The sequence below is a fragment of the Camelina sativa genome, chromosome 12, assembly GCF_000633955.1.
Source record: "Camelina sativa cultivar DH55 chromosome 12, Cs, whole genome shotgun sequence".
Lineage (NCBI taxonomy): Eukaryota > Viridiplantae > Streptophyta > Magnoliopsida > Brassicales > Brassicaceae > Camelina > Camelina sativa.
This window is the reverse complement of record NC_025696.1, coordinates 4,043,783-4,057,629: the sequence shown is the minus strand read 5'-3', so window position 1 is coordinate 4,057,629 and position 13,847 is coordinate 4,043,783. Positions and strand designations below refer to the sequence as shown.

Below are 13,847 nucleotides of genomic sequence, written 5' to 3'. Positions count from 1 at the left end.
ATGTGGTAAACCGTTATTTTATTATGCAGATTACCAGTCTAGCTCTGTTTTACCGTCTAAATTGATTATTCCACTTAATCTGCCATCAATATTCATAATGCCTAAAGAAAATAAGAATATTACTTTTAGTTTTACAGTCTAAATATAACGAAAAAACAAATGTACTATGTAAAAAGAACGTCATAGAGAATCTTAGAAGGTCCCACAAACCCAAACCCCCCTTCTATAAATTCGAGTTCTTCATCTCACACAAAAGAACATTTCTCCAAAAGTAAAACATATATCTTCTCACACTCTTTTATTCTCTCCACTCTTTTAAAAACATTTTCTATCCATAAAAAAAATGGAGTCTCATCCTCGCAACCAAACCGATCAGTCCAAGCAGATCATCCTCGTACACGGTCCCATCATCATCGGAGCAGGCCCTTCCGGTCTAGCCACGTCAGCATGTCTCTCAAGCCGTGGAGTCCCTTCTTTGATCCTAGAGCGTTCCGATTCAATAGCATCTCTATGGAAATCTAAAACATACGACCGGCTCAAACTCCATCTCCCAAAACATTTTTGCCGGTTACCCTTTTTGGATTTCCCTGAAAATTTCCCAAAATACCCTTCCAAAAACGAGTTCTTGGCCTACCTTGAGTCCTACGCTTCCCACTTCCGCATCGTCCCGAGGTTCAAAGCGGACGTCCAAAACGCGTCATTCGATTCCTCCTCCGGTTTCTGGAGAGTAAAGACTCTTGATAACACGGAGTATCTCTCGAAATGGCTTGTGGTGGCCACCGGTGAGAACGCAGATCCATGCTTCCCGGAGATTCCTGGTATAAAGAAGTTTTCCGGTGGGAAAATCGTTCACGCAAGTGAATACAAAAGCGGCGAAGAGTTCCGGCGACAGAAAGTTTTGGTCGTCGGATGTGGAAACTCAGGCATGGAAATTAGTTTAGACCTCGTCCGACATAACGCCTCTCCTCATCTTGTTGTCCGAAACACCGTAAGTAAAAACATGTGTACTATTTAAGATTTCTCTGTCGGTTCTTTTTTTTTTTAACTAATGAAATGATACAATTACTTTTTACGTACGTACGTAGGTTCATGTGTTGCCAAGGGAGATACTTGGGCTATCAACATTCGGAGTTGGGATGACACTTCTCAAATGCTTACCCTTAAGGCTCGTTGACAAGTTCTTGTTATTGATGGCCAATCTTTCGTTTGGAAATACCGACCGGTTAGGTCTTCGCCGGCCGAAAACGGGTCCGCTTGAGCTAAAAAATGTCACCGGAAAAAGTCCGGTTCTCGACGTTGGAGCTATGGCACTCATCAGATCTGGCAAGATTCAGGTGACTTTAAGTTTTCAAGTTTCAACTACATCTCTTTCTATTTACTTTAATGTTGTTCTCTTTTATGGTTTGAGTGACAAAATTTTGCGTGGCCTAGAGCGGGCAACTTTTAGTTATTTGTTTATAAGTTATAACTCTCTGTATAGTCCACAAAATAATACTACTATTTTTTTTTTTCCTTAATAATACTACTATTTGTATTAGCCAACTTTCTAAAAGAACCGTGTTAATGTGGAAACTACAAAAGAATTAGTTTTAAAATTGTTAGCTTATAAAAATGTTTTAGTAGTCCTTGCGAATGTTCCCTTTTTCTTGATGACAGAAAAAGTTATTTTTTGTTTGTAGGTTTTTCTATTTATTTATGCTTCCGTAAACCAATTTTCTTTTCGTCTTCATGATTTTATAAACCATGCATGTGTTCCGAGCTAATGGCTTTATTAATATATTCATCATATATGATTTTATAAACCATGAAGATAATGGAAGGTGTAAAGGAAATCACAGAAAATGGAGCAAAGTTTATGGATGGTCAAGAAAAGGACTTTGACTCTATCATATTTGCAACTGGCTACAAAAGCAACGTACCTGCTTGGCTTCAGGTAATGCATCTATGCTTCCACATATCTCTAATATAACTCCCCCACTTATCCTAAGAATTATACTAAATCACATTAAAAACTCATGAATCATTTCTTAATAATTCATTAGGGAAGTGATTTTTTCACGGAAGAAGGGATGCCGAAAACGCCGTTTCCTAACGGCTGGAGAGGAGGGAAAGGATTGTACACAGTTGGTTTTACGAGGAGAGGACTCCTTGGGACGGCGTCAGACGCCGTTAAGATCGCTGGCGAAATTGGTGACCAGTGGAGAGACGATATCATGGGGCCTATCAGGAATATGTGCAGTTCCCATTTTGTCTTTTTCTCTAATTCCTAATTTTCCTTTTTTTCAGTTTTTTTTCTTTCTTACTTTTCGTTTACACTACCATCTAGTTTTGCATGTTGTAAATCGAAGTAATAAACTTGTATAGATTGTCGTTAACCAGATGACTCAACCCATCTTAAACGATTTGTTACCATCAATGAATAAGCAAGCACCCTTTACCTTTTTTAATCTGTTAACCATTCCGTGGTGATTGTGTGAATCTCAATTTTTGTATGCAAATTAATTACTACCAGTCAGTGATTATTTGTCGAAAATACAAGTCGATCTCGGAATTAAATATGTCATCCCATCGTACTAATTATAGATTTATAGAAATTCAAACGTATATTCATAAAATGTGAATGTAAGAGAGACAAATGGATATGTGAGGGTGTATTATATATATATATAGAGAGAGAGATGCAGACGTAAGGAAGAGAAGGAGGGGAAGGTGGTACTGATTTGTCACTGAAATGAGAATCGATAGAGCTGACACTCTTCTGCTATCACCGCATGGACGATCTCTTTCTACCTAAATGATCCATCGCTCTCTCTCTCTCTCTCTCTCTCTCTCTCTCTCTCTCTCTCTCTCTCTCTCTCTCTCTCTCTCTCTCTCTCTCTCTCTCTCTCTCTCTCTCTCTCTCTCTCTCTCTCTCTCTCTCTCTCTCTCTCTCTCTCTCTCTCTCTCTCTCTCTCTCTCTCTCTCTCTCTCTCTCTCTCTCTCTCTCTCTCTCTCTCTCTCTCTCTCTCTCTCTCTCTCTCTCTCTCTCTCTCTCTCTCTCTCTCTCTCTCTCTCTCTCTCTCTCTCTCTCTCTCTCTCTCTCTCTCTCTCTCGCCATGAGAGACGCATGTATATTACACACACGCGCGCATATTTCTAATAAGTGATATAACTTCTTTTAGGGTATTAGTTTAGTAACGTTACCCAAAATACAACTTCATTCACTCAAGTGACCTAAGCAATTGTCATTGTATTCACATCTGAATCGATGATTAATTGCAGTCATTAATGAGGTTTTCCATACACTCTCTGGGCATTAATAATGGGCTTTGCGCAAACAATTTGCTAGTACATTAAAACCATCCGTGGAAAAGACATTCCTTATCTGATAATAAGGTTGTTTTAATATTCTTTTAACCTATCAAACTTAATACTAAGTTGTCTATTGAATTTATATTTTAATGTAACTCGAGATCGGATTATAATGTCTTTTTTTATACACCTTTGTAATTGATCATTTGATTGACCAAACAGTGACCTAATAAGACATTCATTACTATTTTTTCAAAGATGTATGAAGAGTAGAGAGAATAATTAAAGAAAACAATACGAAAAAAATCAATGATATTTGAGCGCATTGAATTCGAGAAACGTTATGACACGCATCCATACATACTTACGTTAACTATGCTCAGACACTTACGTCACTCTTTTGATTTTCTTATTTTATTCTCTTTCATTTTAAATAAATAATATAAAATAAAAATTCTTATGGTTAGGGGCTTTGTCCTACTGACCATGTTGCAGTGCACACTGTCAATTTTCAGATTTGACATTTCTCTTTGCATGTTAAGTATGTCACCGCTCCCTTGCCTCGCTAGTCGCTACTACCTTCTGTGTTTCATACTCCAATTCTCTCTATAAACTTTTCATCTCTTAATTTTGTCGTTTTAAATTAATTACAGTCATTCTCTACCTACTTTAACTTTTCCGTGTTTTGTTTGACTAATTACTATTGGTCTCAATTACTAATGCTATTAAAATAAATCATCTTGCAACAAAAAAAGAAACGAAAGAGGAATCAAAATTGTCCTTTGCACGTAGAAGAGAGTTTGTTTTTCTTTAAAGAAAATTTTGTAGTAACAAAACCTTAAGTCAGATATAAGAAATACGATTATCAGAGATATTATTGGAACAAGAACTGATTTTGTGCTATATCATTATTGTAAAACTAATAAACAGAAATCATTATAAGCATGTAAAAATAGTTCTTCAAAAAAAGACCAGTGAGTAAAGTACAATGGTTTTCATATATATACATAGTGAATACATTTTAATTGCATGTTCCTCTCCGTTTAAGTTGAATGTGTCAAAATTTGGCTACTCTTCTATATATGTTCTTTTTCGTTTGGCTTATAATTAGTTATTAGTATACATCGAGCAATGTCTGAATTTCTATAGGTAATTAGTAGGGGATCAAATTAATAGACAAATAAAAGAGAGTTAAGTTTCCAATATTTTTAGGATTTCGTAGATGCACATATATATAAGTGATAAGTATACGTATACAGTTGTCTGTTGCAATAGAATTTATAGGGATATAATAGTGATGTAAGATTAAGGTATGGACCACGAGGGGAGTTAGATTCGAGATAAATACTCATGATCCGATGAACCGTACCTTCCCTATTGCATACTTAAGTTGGCATGCACTTGTACTAATCAATACACTGCATATATATATGGATGCATGGGGATTTGCCATGCAAAGAAACAAATGCACTTCTCTTACTCACGTATCATATATGTAGCCATATATGTGAAACTTGTGAAAACGTGTGAGTCAAAATTTGAAATTTGTATTTATGTCATTATATGTACATATGATGACAAAAGCAAAGCTTTCATCAGAATAGACTTGTCGTGTCCTCTGCCATTCAGCATGCTCCGTCCAAATTTACTCTTAGATTGCTATATGCTCGTTTTTTCTTGGTGATCTATCTTACCCATTCCAATGGCCAACAATACTAGATTCAATTTCATTTCGAAGTTTTAAAACGTTCGAATCATCATTCAATTTTGACTTTAATTATGCAATTTGATTACAATATATATAATTATTAAAATGAATAAACGACTAAACTTTAGGCAGTCCTAGTAATTTTTAGTAAAGAGATATTTATACAAGGTTTCCTCTTTCTCTTATTAACTATGTCATGTTAATCCTTCTAAATACTTGTAAGTTGTAAAACTGAAGCTTAAAACTCAAACTCACGCTTGCCTTGGTGCTTTGTACAGTTGTACTTCCCAGATGTCATATATAGCGTTGCCACTAGTGGCTAGCTACAAGGTTTCAGCTTCTTATTTTTATTTTTGTAGAGTTTTAGGAATAGATATAATTAAAATCGGTAGAAAGTTTTATGTGAATGTATGTATACCTCATTGAATTTGATGCACGTACTGGGTCCAAACAAAAAGAAGTATTGAAATATTTAAAACAACAAATTTGGTGTTTTTAAAGAAATTCCCATCAACTTAAAACTAAAGTAAATTAAGTGGCCAAAAAGAAAAAAGAAAAAATATTGGTCTTAATCTCTTGCTAATGTATCTTAATCAACTCCTGAAAGGAGGAAACACATACAATTCAATATTTCAATTAGTTCTGTCATTTTGCGTCCTTCGAATTTCGACGGAGAACCCATGTCTAAACTTGGGCTTAATTGTCTTCATGGCCCAACTACCTTTCTCCATGAGTTTTTTCTGTGATTGTGTGAGTCTACTTTTTTTTTTGCTCATCATCCTCGGATTCCTCGTTCGAGCTTCGTTAGCTCTGGCATCGACATTTTGGTAACGTCAGCAACATTACATCCAAATCCAATCCAAGCATATAATATTCATATTAATAGTATCCTCAGCAACATATATGAACTTTTTAAAGTATAAAACTGATTCAAGAACATTCATTATAAGTCATGCATGTAAGTATTTTAATTAAAAAATGAATAAATTTTGGTTGAAACTCTCTTGGTTGGCATAACAGAGTAGGCTGTTTATACAAATACTTTTCACTGCAAACTTGTATAGGCAGGAGGATAATCACAAATTATATATTCCGAGACAAATCTGTTGAAATGTAATAAAATATGAAGGTTTTAATAAAAGCCTGTAATTACATATTTACATGCACAACAAAGATCTTGACGACCGCAAATTTTGAGAAATTTTGGTTGACCGCTAGTCCCATGTCTGACACAGCTTTCTTTGTTTGTAGCCTTGTAGCCTGTAGCTGTAGGGGTCATGAGAATAGGAGGAATTTGACTTATTGAACGAAGTCTTGATATTTCTCCTACAAATGATCATGTCGATCACTCATTACCTCATTGAACTGGCGTTGTGCAAAGCCCTTTTCTCTTATGGATTTGAGATTTAATGTTGGGCCTAACATCAAACTATTTTTTTTTTTTGAAGGATTGAATTGAGATGTTCTACAATTTTTGTCAATATTTTATTGTTTGTATTGATAAAAAGTCTAAAATACTAAAATATTAAGCGACGTTTGCCTTTATTCAACACCAAAAGAAAGAAACTCAAAATAATAGGACTCAATTTGATAAAAAGTACTTATTATATATGGTGGTACTCTACTCACACAAGTCCTTAAGTGAATCTTCGTCTAAAAGTCGCCGTGGTTATATGAGTTTTTTTTTTGGTCGATTAAAATGATCGAGATTGATCATTGTACGTCATTCGTTTTATTAATGTCGGACAAGATTGAAGTTTATTTCTTTCCAGTAACAACGAATTCCATAGTAAATAAAATCTCAAAAAGGATCTAAAAAAATCTCAAGAAAGATCTTGCACACCACTATCTCATGAATTTGTATACTTCTAATAATAACAATCCTTGTTATGTCTTGTATTAGTAAAAAAAGAAGCACAATATATTTTGCTTTTTTTTTTAGGATTTTAAAACTCTTTGTTTTCTTATGAATCTTTAGAAATCCTCAATTGTAGCCTAAAAAGACTTGTAATTGACACTACTAATTAAGCCACATGGATTTTGTCTCTGTTTTCTATTAAGCCTCTTCTTTTTTTTTCATTGATAAAACGATTTTACAAAAATAATGAAGTTTTAGGAAAACAAACGGGAGATATTGTCGAGTTATATATAACTTGGAGAAGAATTACACCGGAAAAAAGATACTAGTATTAATTAGGGGTGTCAATCAAAAATAAACTGATTATAAAAAAAGGTTATTTTTGTCATAAAAAAAAAAGCAAAAGTACTTTGGACAAAGGCGTGCTACGTCAGGTAAATACTACATCTCTACGAGGGCTTTATAGTCTTTTCACAGTGATAAAGCTAAAAAAAAAAACCTCATATATATCTCTTGTGCAAATTCCAGTCCACCCAAAACAACTGACATGGAAACTTACTTTTGTTCTACACATTTTTATTTTCTAATTTTTAAAAATCTTAGTTTGATCAATATTTCTTTCTTTTTTGATGGAAGTAAAATAAAATAATATACCAAAAAAAAAACACGTTTTCTCCAAATAAAAAAAAAATTACACAATTCATCTGTCTTTTTTCTCAAGTAAAAAAAAAATCTGTACTTTTTCATTTTTTTTGTAAAATATGAAACTGTAATAAATAAATAAATATTATATTCGCTAGTTGCTGCTGCTGCTATTAATAACAGAGCTGAGCTTTATTACTTGTAAATCCTTTTTTTTTTTTACAGAGATGCTTTCTCCTTTCTCTCGAACTTTCTCTCTCTAAAAAACTTGTTTTTCTCTCTCTCTCTCCCTTGTTCTCTACTTTATTGCTCTCTTTATTTTAATTTTTAATTTTTAATTTTGAGGGGTTTCTTTGGCTTATTCGAAGTGTTAAATCTCGTCAGTTTCTGGGGGAAATTAGGTGGGGAGGTGAAGAATCATTGAATTTGGGGTTTCTGCTGTGTAATAATTTTTATTCAGAGGATTGAGAAGAAGAAGAAAGGCTCTTTTTTTTTTTTTTTTTTTTTAATTTTTGTTGTAAGAAGGAAGAATATCATTTATCAGTTATTACATGGGAATCTGACATTCTAAAACAACTGTCTCTGTGGGGTTTGGTTTTTTCTCCAAGAACAAAAGAGATATGTCTCAGACCAACTGGGAAGCTGATAAAATGTGAGCTTTTTTTTTTTTTTTTCTCTTCTCTCTTCGCTTTGATGGGTTTTGATTCTACTCTCTTACTAGCTTTCTACTTAAAGTCTTCATTTTTTTGATGGGTATTGTTAGATTTTGGGTGTTTACAAGTGATTTCTAGGGTTCATATTGTATAAAATGCATTGTTCTTTTTTTTTGTTTCTTTCTTCTGCTACAGTCGATTCTAGGGTTTGTGGGTTGGCTTATTATTTGCCTTTTGGAGCTGTTCTCTCTTTTGACATTCTTGGTTTGTTTTCCGTTTAAGAGGGGTTGTGTTACTTTGCGGGTTTCTTCTAGTTTCTATTCTCAGAAAGCATCCTTTTTGTTTTGTGTGGTTGTGGACAACTTTTAGTTTGGTAAGTTTTTGCATGTTTTGGCCAAAAGTTTAGTTCTTTGTGTTGTCAGTCACTGTCAAAAGGGGGGCTTGACAATTTCTGGATGTTTTGGTTTATCCAATTCTGGTTGACTCTTGTGTCATCAGGTTTTAGTTTGTTACTGTCACAATTTTACTCTTCTTTTTGCTATGCAAGTGTGTGACTTTCAGAAGCTCCATCATGAAAGTTTCCTGATTTTGGTGTCTCTGTTAATAACTGGATGGTTTGTTTCTTTTGCGAGTGCCCTTTGTTGAGATTTCTAATGTCCATCTTGATGTGTTATATACTGTTATCATGTGGGTGTTGTTTATGTTGCTGCTTAAGATTAAAAAGTTTTTGAATGTAACAGGTTGGATGTCTACATCCACGATTATCTGGTTAAAAGAGATTTAAAAGCCACTGCTCAGGCTTTCCAAGCTGAAGGAAAAGTGTCATCAGATCCAGTTGGTAAGAAATCACAATCCTCTTGGACCTTTTTGACTACAACAAATAAAGATCCTTTGTGCTGCAACTGTTTTCTTTTTACTACTGAACTTCACATTCTTCTTGCACTGTTTTGTAGCTATTGATGCACCTGGCGGATTTCTTTTCGAGTGGTGGTCTGTCTTCTGGGATATATTTATTGCTAGAACCAATGAGAAGCATTCCGAGGTTGCCGCATCTTACATCGAGGTCTCTTTCTTTGTTAACCAAACCATTAGTGATTCTATATCTGTGCAAAGCTGTGATAGTCTCTGTAATTAGTGATATGGAGTTGCTTATCTTGATTGCTTACAATTGATAGCTGTTCTCTCTTGTCCTTTGTGTTTAAAGAGAAGATTTAGAAGCTCTATATGTATAATCAGAAATGTTTTCTCCAATTACTATGCTAAAGAGGATTGACTAGGCTGGCGAATTTTCTGTGTTGTTTTGTTTACAGACGCAAATGATCAAAGCGAGAGAACAGCAATTGCAGCAATCTCACCACCCACAGGTTTCACAGCAGCAGCAGCAACAACAGCAGCAGCAAATACAAATGCAACAACTCTTGTTACAACAACGTGCACAACAACAGCAACAGCAGCAGCAACAACATCATCATCAGCAACAGCAGCAGCAACAGCAACAACAACAACAACAACATCAAAACCAACCACCTTCTCAACAGCAGCAACAGCAGCCGGCGCCTCAACACCAACAGCAGCCAACATCACAGCAGCAGCCACAGAGAAGAGATGGATCCCACCTTGCAAATGGATCAGCAAATGGCCTTGCTGGTAACAACAGTGACCCAGTTATGAGGCAAAATCCTGGGTCTGGTAGTTCTTTAGCAAGCAAGGCATATGAGGAGAGGGTTAAAATGCCAACTCAGAGGGAATCTTTAGATGAAGCTGCTATGAAGGTTAGTTTAGGCTAGGCATGAGTTTGAAATTCCATTCTTTTTGTCACACCTTAGTTTCATCAAATGGTATAATTCAAAATTTCTATGGCTACAGAGATTTGGAGACAATGTTGGGCAACTGTTGGATCCAAATCATGCATCAATGTTGAAATCTGCTGCAGCTTCCGGACAACCTGCAGGGTACTGTTCTCACACTTCCACCTTCATTGTTTCCACTTATATCTTCTGCTACCTTGCCTAGTCTTAAAATATGTTGCAACGAAATTCAGTATCTCTCTTGTTCTAATGCCATTGTCTGGTGAATTACAGGCAAGTCTTACATAGTTCAAGTGGTGGTATGTCTCCACAGGTTCAAGCTCGTAATCAGCAACTTTCCGGGTCTGCAGTGGTACGTACTATTGAATCTTTGTTGTGTCTAGTACTTTGTAGAGGTATTACTGTTAGTTAATACTTGCTGCGCATGTTTGTATTTAGGATATAAAAAGTGAGATCAATCCCGTGCTTACTCCCAGAACTGCTGTTCCAGAAGGGTCATTGATCGGAATTCCTGGTATGTTTTCTTTCCTGCGTGTATCATTTCAGTAGGTTAAGCGTGTTTAAATGTAGTAAAAGCACTTAAGCTCACAAAAATATTGTTTAGATTATTATTTATGCTGGTTTTTTTTATTTCAGGTTCAAATCAGGGCAACAACAACCTTACACTTAAAGGGTGGCCACTCACAGTAAGTTTTACCCATGTCTTTCTATCTGGCTTAAACTTGCTCTGTTCTCTCCAAAGAATTTCCTTTCTGACTGCTGCTTTCTTTCCTGATTTAGGGATTTGATCAGCTTCGTTCTGGTCTTCTTCAGCAGCAAAAACCATATATGCAGTCTCCTCAGTCTTTTCACCAACTCAACATGTTGACTCCGCAACATCAGCAGCAGCTCATGCTTGCTCAACAGAATCTAAATTCACAATCTGTCAGTGAAGAGAACAGAAGACTTAAAATGCTATTGAGCAACAGGAGCATGAGCCTTGGAAAGGATGGCCTTGGGAGTTCTGTTGGGGATGTTTTACCTAACGTTGGATCGTCTTTACAACCTGGTGGTCCTCTTTTGCCACGTGGAGACACTGACATGCTACTAAAGGTATGCCTTATCTTCCTTTTGCAAATCTTTAGTGGCTGGCTTTGGTGTTCTTTCAAAAGTATGAAACTTTGATTCTTTGATAAACTCTTAACAGTATTGTTTGATAAAATTGGAGGAAGAGATAACAATCTCTGCTTGTTTTCAATGGCTGTGACGCTCTAATTTTTTATAACTGATTATGCTTTGTAGTTAAAGATGGCCCTGTTACAGCAGCAGCAGCATCAACAGCAGAGTGGTGGGAATCCACCACAGCCGCAGCAGCAGTCACAGACACAACCACTTAATCAGCTCCCCCTTTCAAATCCGCAACCACAGAGTTCAAATCACAATATTCATCAACAAGATAAACTGGGAGGTGGTGGTAGTATTACAATGGATGGTAGCATGTCAAATTCTTTTCGGGGAAGTGAACAGGTCTATTCTTAATTTCTTGTTTCTTTTCCGAGTTCATGTTTCAATGATACCTGTTGCATAAGGTTTTTAGTCTCTGGTGAGTCTGAGGTTCTTAACTTTATTTCTTTTTACATTTAATTGAAGGTATTGAAGAATCAGAGTGGGAGGAAAAGAAAGCAACCGGTTTCGTCTTCTGGGCCAGCTAATAGTTCAGGAACAGCTAACACTGCAGGACCATCACCAAGCTCAGCACCTTCTACACCTTCAACTCATACTCCTGGAGATGTGATTTCTATGCCTAATCTGCCGCACAGTGGTGGTTCCTCCAAATCAATGATGATGTTTGGCACTGAAGGAACTGGGACCCTTACATTTCCATCAAATCAGTTGGTGGGTTTCCTTAAACTGTTGATGGGAGTGCATAGTGGTTTTCTTTATCAATGTGAATTAGTAGCATCAATGATTGACTATTTTGCAGGCTGATATGGATCGATTTGTGGAAGATGGGTCGCTTGACGACAATGTTGAGTCTTTTTTATCCCAGGAGGATGGTGATCAACGGGATGCCGTTACGCGGTGTATGGATGTTAGCAAAGGTGAGTGTTTTAGCCTCACTCAACATTATTCGATAATAATACAGTGAACTTTCCTTCTGTAATCCAACAGCATTTCTAAATTACTACAATTATGGCTCTGCACTAGGTTTCACGTTTACTGAAGTGAATTCAGTACGCGCGAGCACAAGCAAAGTTACCTGCTGTCACTTCTCATCGGATGGAAAAATGCTTGCTAGTGCCGGACATGACAAAAAGGTAAGCCATAAATCATCAATAGGTCTTCTGGCGTTCTAAAAAATATAATGCCTCGTGGCTTGGTTCATCTTGCAGGCTGTATTGTGGCACACAGACAATATGAAGCCAAAGACAACCCTTGAGGAGCACACAGCTATGATAACAGATATCCGTTTTAGTCCAAGCCTGTCTCGCCTTGCAACTTCTTCATTTGACAAAACTGTCAGGGTGTGGGATGCTGATAATGTAAAGTGAAAGTTGATCCGCTATGTTGTTTTATCTCTATGAATATGTTGGTTTCTGAAGTTGTGATCTCTAAAGAGTTTGTGAATCAACTTTGCAGAAAGGCTATTCCCTTCGTACTTTCATGGGACACTCTTCTGTGGTTACGTCACTTGACTTCCATCCCATCAAGGATGATCTCATATGTTCCTGTGACAATGATAACGAAATAAGATACTGGAGCATCAACAACGGAAGTTGCACAAGAGTGTACAAGGTAGTTTTTTCTTATCTCTTGAAAGCTGATAGTTCAACATTATTCACCTGCTTTAATTAGCCAATCGGTACATTGAATTTTACATTTTTGTCTTTCCACAGGGTGGTTCCACCCAGATGAGGTTCCAACCCCGTGTTGGAAAGTATCTCGCGGCTTCATCAGCAAATCTTGTCAATGTACTAGATGTCGAAACACAAGCTATTCGACACTCTTTGCAGGTTTAGTGTTCAAACTTTTCTTATTCGATGTTGTTGATTAGTTGCTTATTCTGAAATACATACTAGCAAGAGAGCAACTCAAACGAAGGTTTACAAATTCTTCTGTATAGGGACATGCTAATCCGATTAACTCGGTTTGCTGGGATCCTTCTGGTGACTTCTTGGCTTCGGTGAGTGAAGATATGGTAAAAGTATGGACGCTGGGTACAGGTAGTGAAGGAGAATGTGTTCATGAGCTAAGCTGCAACGGCAACAAATTCCAGTCTTGTGTTTTCCATCCCGCTTACCCCTCGCTGCTCGTTATTGGCTGCTACCAGGTAAAAGTTACAATGACTTTTTTTTTAAAGTTGGTGAAGAAACTAATCCAGAAATCCTTAACTTGTGAAATGTGTGTGTGTGTGTGTATGCAGTCTTTAGAACTATGGAACATGTCAGAGAACAAGACGATGACGTTACCAGCTCACGAAGGGCTAATTGCGTCATTGGCTGTTTCAACTGCAACTGGATTGGTTGCATCAGCTAGTCACGACAAGCTAGTGAAGCTGTGGAAGTGATGATGAAACCAATGAAGAGGAAAAAGAAAAGTTTGTGTTTAGGTATTATTATTAATCTCAGGGGGGTTTGGTTTTTTAACTTGTAGTTCTCTCTCTCTCTCTTTCTCTCTCGGCCATTATCTCGATCTTAAGATAGTTTTTCAGATGTTGGAAAAACAAATGTGTTGTTGTATGATCGATCTGACGAAATTGAGATCTTGAGGAACTGTGAAAAACTCTTGTTGTTGTAATCTCTTCTTATTTAGTCCTTTTGGTTTAACTTTTTTAATTACTGACACTCTTCACTTCGGTTTGAGTTGGTTTTGTTTGGTTTCTCGGTTAAGCTGCTTATTTTGAATCC

The 13,847-nt window shown here is 36.5% G+C and overlaps 2 protein-coding genes across 2 annotated transcripts; both read left to right on the top strand.

Annotated features, from left to right (window-relative positions):
• On the top strand, positions 286 to 2,422 carry LOC104730018 (probable indole-3-pyruvate monooxygenase YUCCA1). The gene is made up of 4 exons (XM_010449071.2): positions 286 to 988; positions 1,086 to 1,334; positions 1,811 to 1,933; positions 2,043 to 2,422. Exons 1-4 carry the CDS (start codon positions 344 to 346, stop codon positions 2,268 to 2,270), a joined length of 1,245 nt encoding a protein of 414 aa, XP_010447373.1. The 5' UTR covers positions 286 to 343; the 3' UTR covers positions 2,271 to 2,422.
• On the top strand, positions 7,767 to 13,802 carry LOC104730017 (transcriptional corepressor LEUNIG). Its single transcript, XM_010449070.2, has 18 exons — positions 7,767 to 8,151; positions 8,893 to 8,990; positions 9,106 to 9,215; positions 9,463 to 9,924; positions 10,019 to 10,104; positions 10,234 to 10,312; positions 10,399 to 10,474; positions 10,597 to 10,646; positions 10,741 to 11,052; positions 11,242 to 11,466; positions 11,590 to 11,835; positions 11,924 to 12,041; positions 12,148 to 12,257; positions 12,333 to 12,482; positions 12,580 to 12,735; positions 12,837 to 12,953; positions 13,064 to 13,270; positions 13,364 to 13,802. Exons 1-18 carry the CDS (start codon positions 8,120 to 8,122, stop codon positions 13,505 to 13,507), a joined length of 2,778 nt encoding a protein of 925 aa, XP_010447372.1. The 5' UTR covers positions 7,767 to 8,119; the 3' UTR covers positions 13,508 to 13,802.

Bases quoted from the DNA above. Each gene is read 5' to 3' on its own strand.
- LOC104730017 (XM_010449070.2), top strand. From the start codon at position 8,120: ATGTCTCAGACCAACTGGGAAGCTGATAAAAT. The intron at 11,053-11,241 runs GTATGCCTTATC...TATGCTTTGTAG, and splicing joins ACACTGACATGCTACTAAAG to TTAAAGATGGCCCTGTTACA. The intron at 13,271-13,363 runs GTAAAAGTTACA...GTGTGTATGCAG, and splicing joins TCGTTATTGGCTGCTACCAG to TCTTTAGAACTATGGAACAT.
- LOC104730018 (XM_010449071.2), top strand. From the start codon at position 344: ATGGAGTCTCATCCTCGCAACCAAACCGATCAGTCCAAGCAGATCATC. The intron at 1,335-1,810 runs GTGACTTTAAGT...TAAACCATGAAG, and splicing joins TCAGATCTGGCAAGATTCAG to ATAATGGAAGGTGTAAAGGA. The intron at 1,934-2,042 runs GTAATGCATCTA...ATAATTCATTAG, and splicing joins ACGTACCTGCTTGGCTTCAG to GGAAGTGATTTTTTCACGGA.